Source organism: Protobothrops mucrosquamatus, unplaced genomic scaffold (genome assembly GCF_001527695.2).
Source record: "Protobothrops mucrosquamatus isolate PMUCROS unplaced genomic scaffold, P.Mucros_1.0 scaffold605, whole genome shotgun sequence".
NCBI classification, from domain to species: domain Eukaryota; kingdom Metazoa; phylum Chordata; class Lepidosauria; order Squamata; family Viperidae; genus Protobothrops; species Protobothrops mucrosquamatus.
The window spans coordinates 588,571-595,609 of NW_015386903.1; the positions used below are offsets into that span (position 1 = coordinate 588,571).

General features: G+C 42.1%; 1 protein-coding gene across 1 annotated transcript; it reads left to right on the forward strand.

The window, feature by feature from the left end:
• The first annotated feature begins 2,845 nt into the window (after nucleotides 1-2,845).
• NRN1L (neuritin 1 like) lies at nucleotides 2,846-4,644 on the forward strand. Its single transcript, XM_015817564.1, has 2 exons — nucleotides 2,846-3,102; nucleotides 4,359-4,644. The coding sequence occupies exons 1-2, from the start codon at nucleotides 2,846-2,848 to the stop codon at nucleotides 4,642-4,644; spliced, it is 543 nt and encodes a 180-aa protein (XP_015673050.1).
• The last annotated feature ends 2,395 nt before the right edge of the window (nucleotides 4,645-7,039 follow it).

A 7,039-nucleotide genomic window follows, 5' to 3' on the forward strand; every position in this document is an offset into this window, starting at 1 on the left:
TATGTCATATATAACATGTTATATTATGTGTTATATGTAATATGTTATATTATATATTATATGTTTATATATAATATGTTATATTATATATTATATGTATATAAAAATATGTTTGTCCAATTTTGATCATTTAGTTTGTGGTTTGCTTGTCACTCTTCCATGCAAACTAGCACAGGGTTTTTTAGATAATTAATAGAAATGGTGACTTCAGTATATACCCTTTTAAGAAGAGATTGGACAACATCTGTCTGAAATGGTGTAGGGTTTCCTGCTTGAGCAGGGGGCTGGACTAGAAGACCTCTAAAGTCCCTTCCAGTTCTGTTATTCTGTATTCCGTCTACCCATTGATAACAAGGACCGACTTAGAGTTGCTTTGATTGACAAAGGGCTTTGCTTTTTCTTTTTGTAATCACTGGGGCACTAAGACACTAAGCCTTTACCTTCTAAATATATAGCTAACACAGCCTATGTATCTTTAATAACCACTTGAGGTGGTACTTATTGGCATGGTATTAGACTTTTACAAGATAAGATAGGCTGTTTATCTTTCTGAGTTCTTCTCAAGAGACACTTGTAATTTGCCGTACAAGACAACTACCTCAATTTGCTTTGGGACAGTGTTTAGTCTGCGTTCTGAATAAATCCTGATTACATTCAATCTGGTTGGCTAAATAGAAATATGCTATTTGTAGGCGGGTGGGAAATGCTAGCCAGCTGCTTTACGCACAGGCAAAATCATTTGTCTTTCTAGCCTAAAACTGGGCACTTTTTTCCCCCTCTGAGGGCTACTTTAGTTTGTTGTGGGTGCAGTTCAGCGACGGGACAGGGTTCAAAACAACAAAACAAATGAATCCGTCAAAAAATGTTGGGCACCCTACTTTGGTTAAATTTCCATATAAGGTTAAACCATCTTGTGATCGATCGTTTGCTTTTGGCTTAGGGCATTGTGCAGACCCAGTTTGGATACTTTGAATACCAGACTTTTTAGCTGAGATGATGTGTGAATTCAATCACTCGTCTTGTTCATGATTTGGGGATTCAGATTACTCCACCTAGGTAGTTTAGCTTTATTATTGAAAAGATGTCTGTGGTATTTAAGCGCAAATACAATCTCTTGCAGGGCTTTCTGGGAGCTGTCCAGAGTTCTGAAATCTTGCTTTTCTTGAACAGAGGGAAAGAATCAAGATCACATGAAGTACTAGGGCCACTTTATAAAGCCTTAGTAGAGGGGTGTCAAACTCCGGCCCGCAGGCTGGTTGCATCATACAGAGGCCGCACCCACCCCAGTTCTGGCAATGCAAAAAAAGTCACGATACGTCACGACACGTCACCTGACGCGGCGAGTTTGACACCTGTGCCTTAGTAAGACCATACTTAGATTACTGCATCCAGTTTTGGTCACCATATTACAAAAAAGAAGTTGAGACTCTGGAAAGAGTGCAGAGAAGAGCAACAGAGATGATTAGAGGGCTGGAGGTTTGAACATATGAAGAATGGTTGCAAGAATTGGGTATGGCTAGTCTAGAGAAAAGTACTGGGGGGTGACATGATAGCAGTCTTCCAATATTTGAATGAAGGCAGGACAAGAAACAATGGATGGAAACTAATCAAGGAGAGAAGCAACCTAGCATTAAGGAGAAGCTTCCTAACAGTGAGAACACCTAACCTGTGAAAAGGCTTGCATTCAGAAGTTGTGGGAGTGCTCCATCATTGGAGGCTTTTAAGAAGAGATTGGATAGCCATTTGTCTGGAATGGTCCAGGGTCTCCTGCTTGAACAGGGGGTTGGATTAGATGATCTCCCTTCCAACTCTCTTATTCTGTTCTGTTATTTGTCTTTCTGAATCACCTTCTGGCATTCCAGCTTTTAGTGTCTTGGGTGACAGAAGTCCTGGTGAATGCTTGTTTATATCCAGCTGAGCCACTAAGGGTTTTATACATCAAAAATTTTTTAGTGCCTTTTGAGTTAATTTTGACTTCTGTTGACTGCCTGAACTTGTCCTTCCAAGGTTTTTTTTTTGGCAAGTTTTCAGAAGTGGCTTGCCATCACCTGCTTTGTAGGACTGAGAGAGAGTGACTAGCCCAAAGTCACTTACCTAGTTGGCTCTGCACCTCTAGCAGGACTACAACTCACAATCTCCTGGTTTCTAGCCGGGAACCTTAACCACTAAACCAAGCTGGTTCTCCATTTATCAAAACCAGCATCCTAAATGTTGCACCACATTGAATAAGTATCCATATCAAACGTCTCAGAGTCCTATTCTTGGTTGTTCAGAAATCAAACCTGGCTATATATGCAAATATTTAAATTAAATAAACACAGAAGATACAGTTAACTGCTTCTTTTCTGGCCCCTAATGCAGCTTAAAATTATTTCATCAGAACTGGATTGCCCGTAGCAAATACCCTTCAGGAAATACAGAAAATTGCCTTATAATTTTTGGATTAATCATTTCCATTATCCAGCGCCTAAACATTTCAATAGAAGGATGCCGGGGTGAAATAAGTACCCTTTCTACATGAAGTATGCGCTTCACTTTTAGGCGATGATCCCTCACTGTTGTATTAACTTAACTAAAAAAATACAGCGCTTTGTACCAGCCGAAAGTGCTTCAAGGATACATTAGGATTCTTGCATAGAAATAGCTTTTGAAGCTATCCAAAATATATATTTTAATTGTGTGAGATGTTTTGTCTCTTAAGTTTTCAATTTGCCACTCTGGCCTGTACTGCCAGCACTGCTCTGCTTGGCTGATGAATGCTAGCCTCTAAAAATTGGACACAGTCCAGGAAAGTTTAATTACCATTCCATCACCCCATCCTGCAAGGTTCTCAGGAATTATGGGAATGATAGTCTTGCACATCTATAAAGGTGTGAACTGGGAAAAGCCATTGAAGATAACGCAGTCTGAATATCTCGATTTCAACTTCCTTGCAGTGCTAGTGGGACCGCCAGTGAACGCAGCTGCCTATAAGTGCAATACCATCTATAAGGGATTTGCAGAATGCCTGGTTAGCCTTGGAGACAGCATGGCTCAAAATGTTCAGAAGGATCTGGAGGATGACACCATCCAGGATCAAGAGGAGTTGAACACCATCTGTAGGTGAGTGCAGGTCCACCACTTCAGGTACCCATCAATAGAAAAGTTATTGTGGAGCCATCTCAAAAGCTTGCAAGAAGATCCCTTCAGCTGTTTCATCCATCTAAATTGGTATTGATGACTCCAGCCTTCCCGAGTCTGATATTTCAGCACAGAACTTTAAAAAGAGGAAGGCCAGTTTTGAGAAAGAGATCAAACAAACCCCTTGTTCTTCCCAGCTATGAGCTCAAAGGTCATCCCTAAATCTAGAGAAGCTATCACTGCCTTCCAAAGGTTGGACTTCAGGAGCATCGAGGGCCCAGAACTGCAATGTTCAGTTTACCTGCATCCACCTCTTAAAGATCAGGTGATAAGATTGGGTTAAAATATTGCCCAAGTGAAGGTTTGTTATTTGTTAAATAAGCCTTGACTAGCTAAGTCCTTACATTGCAATGGATTTAACTTGTGGCTTGTTTCCCATCAGCAGTCCTATTGATATTTCATCAGCCGCCCTGAGTCCGCAAGGAGAAGGGCGGGATATAAATGTAATTAAATAATAAAATAAAATAAAAATAATAAAATCTAATGCATCATTGACTTAGATATTGCTTAGGTAAAATTGAAGATTAAGATCCATAACTCAGCTTCTGAATTTGATAAGTGGATACGAGAGGCTATTTGGTGGTGTTGTAACCTTTGACCCATGTTGGTCCTTTAGAGGGTTTTTAATGATGGGAGCAGGTGGGGCATTTTCAAATTGCTCTTCTGTTAACACACCTTAATACAAATCCTCCTCGGATAGTTGGTTGCAGGGGAGAAGTGTGCGCATTTGTAGGAGTTGCCTCTTCATAATGTAGACAATAAAGATTTTGAGGAAACATAGCACACTTTGTGTCCTCCCAGTGCAATGTTAATGCACCCAGGAAGATCCAGCCAGAGCAGTAGAACGAAATACAGGGAATGACATGGGAACTGGAGTTTAGATGGCTGGGGCCAGTCTCCAGTCACTTTGCACCACAGTACCACTAACCACAACTGATTCTTTGTATTCATGTTCACTTTGGGACCTCTGCCAATGCTATCTTTGGGACTTCTGTAGCCTCTAGTCATGCAGCCAAGACTGTTGCTAACACCAGCCCCTTCCTGGGGAAAAAAAATTAAAATAGAAGGGAATGCCATGTAACCATTGACTCTTACAAATAGAATTGTGCTCCCACTTTGTCCTCTGTTGCTTCAGTATAGGTTGAGCTTAATCCTCACTGAGTCTGCTCTTCCGACAGGTCCTGGGATGACTTCCATGCCTGTGCCACCAAGGTTTTGTCCAACTGTCCCGAAGAGGCAGCCAACATCTGGGAGTCCCTTCGCCAAGAGTCCCGAAAGATCCAGTTCCAAGGCAATCTACATGATCTGTGCAGCTCGCGGGCCCAGCTGGCTGGCGATGGGAAGGCTTTACGTGTAGATGAGACCAATCAAGAGACCTTGAGGGGGGCAGCCTCTCTTCTCTGGCCCAGCCTCATGGGGAGATTGACTCTTGTAGCTCTTGTGGCTTTGGTACCCTTTGCTTAGTCTGGGAGCAGTGGAGAAGTCCTTCCTCCTCCTTCCTCCACCGTGGTATGGACCGGGAACCTTGTTCTGCTTCTTTCTAAGGAATATTGTCGAGCTTAGGAGTTGATGGCAATGCCTGGTGTGCCCTGATTGTAGGACATCTAGTCTCTTGTGTAGGAGGACAGGAGGCCACGGGGCTTGCCTGCCTGGAACCTGCCTAGGTAAAATCACTTCAGGTGTATGTATTTAGTCAATTTATCCTCTCAACATATAACTCAAGGCAGCAAACAGTCAAAACAACACTATAAAAATATAATCAAATGCAAAACAAATTACACTAGAGGCAGTATAATAACTAAGCATAACCAATCTGGACAGGTTCAGAAGACCTCTTGACCCAATGTCTGTGGGGGGAAAGCAAGTCTTCAAAGCCTTACCAAAGGTAGGAAGGCTCATCCAGATCTTGGGGGAATACTCTTCCATAGGGCAGGTGCAATAACAGTGAAGGTATGCGTCCATAAGATGTCATTGCTTACGCGATGGGAATTGGAGCATGCCAACCTTGTTCAATCTTACTGGAGATGCCAAAAATAATTGGAGACAGGTGATTTCACCGAAATCAGGCCTTGTACCATGAAGAGCTTTAAACGTGATAACCAGGCACCATCAATTGTACCTAGCAGCTCACTGGCAACCAAACACACTCACAAAGTAGTGATGTTCATGGAGAGCACAAGCTACACTCATAACTATGGCCACTGCTGCCACCAGTTGCAGCTTCTAAGTGATCTTCAAGAGCAGTACCACGTTGGTTGCATTGCAGAAATCCAGACAGGAGATACCCAAAGGCATGGCCGTAAACAGGGCCTCTCAATTCAGGATTGGTTGCAATTGTTGCATAAATGAACGTTGCAAAAGAACCCCAAGCCATGGCTACCTCCTGCTCTCTAAGCAGGAGTTGTGAGTTTGAGAGGTTCCCCACAAAATGCATCCCGTACAGAAGCAGAGATGGAAAAGCTCTGGAACTGGGAAGTCTCAAAATCCATGGTCACTTCATCTCGCGAAGGTTGGCCCTAAATCTGTTCCTCCCCATCCAGATTCCCCTAACTTCCAGATTCTGATTTGGATGGATAACTTTGAATGTGCTAAGGGTGCACCTTCTCTCCTTACACATAGTAATCATGGAAGCTAACATATACCAGGAGTTGCAGGTTTCTATCCAGGTCTCTATCTGGTCTTGTCCTTCTATCGTCTCTGCTTCATGTTTCTCATCCTCTTCTCCTTCACCCTGCCTATTGAGTCACACTATTAGACCCTCTCATGTCAGTATGGATTGGGAGAAGGCAAAACTTTTTCAGATTTCCCTAGAAATAGTAGGGATTCATTCTAGAACATTCTCCATGCCAAGCAGGTGTTTACTCACTGAACCATCACCCTACCCAAGAGACCCGCACTAGGGAACTTTTCTCAAAGGTGCTCAAACGAGTTCCAGTGTCCCACAGTCCTTGTTTCCATGTTTCTCGGGAGTATCTCATTAGGAGAGACAATCTGGGCCAGGTGAGATTACATGGCGGTGTGGTGGTCCTCAGTGAGGTCAGCCCCTTAACTCTGTGTGCTAGTCATTATGTGTGCACTGACATCTGTCGGTGGCTACGTATTTTATAGCTTTCCCTGTTCAAGAAGATGTCATCTGTAGTTTTCTTTTTTATGGAAAGCAATTATTTTATTTCTACCCACTTGGTACTTTTATGTTTCCCATTGGGTTCTCCAGTTTTTGGCCACCTGAGGGCAAAATGAATCCAGTGCTGTGTGTGCTTAAAAAAAAAAAAAGAATGAATTTTTTTCAGACCTCCTCTCTCCCCACTGGACATAGCTAGTAGTCTCACTTGTATGGTTGATGACAGTCTGGCTTGTCTATTGATCTTGCTACCAGCGAGAGGATGCATGTAATATTATATCACTGCTGTTTGCAAGTCTAATTCTGAGCATTCTGCATTCTCTGTTTTCTTACAGAGACAAGATAATATGAGGATATGGGTAAAATGTGGTGGTCTTATTTTTTTAGTCATAAAATTTTTTATTAATAAAAAATTTTATGACTAAAAAAAAATGTGGTGGTCTTAACTGTTTTGTTGGCCACAATCTTTTTCGGGAGAGCAGAAACCAAGACATCTTTCCAACATGGCCCTTCTATATTAGAAAGACATTTTCATGTCTTGTCACTTCTTGTTGGATTAGAATGAAATCCTCAGCTCTTGTTCATTCGTATCTGCTGTTGAAATGTGTATCTATATTTCTATTAAAAGGCATTTTTGCATATATATATTTTTTTGGGGGGGTGTCTTGCCCTGTGCTGCACACGACGCTTCATACACTTCACTTTGTGCACCACACTGCAAATCATCTTTTTGCTTAG

Coding starts and splice junctions, on each gene's coding strand:
- NRN1L (XM_015817564.1), top strand. CDS start 2,846: ATGATAGTCTTGCACATCTATAAAGGTGTGAACTGGGAAAAGCCATTG. Junction 3,103..4,358: donor GAGTTGAACACCATCTGTAG/GTGAGTGCAGGT, acceptor CTCTTCCGACAG/GTCCTGGGATGACTTCCATG.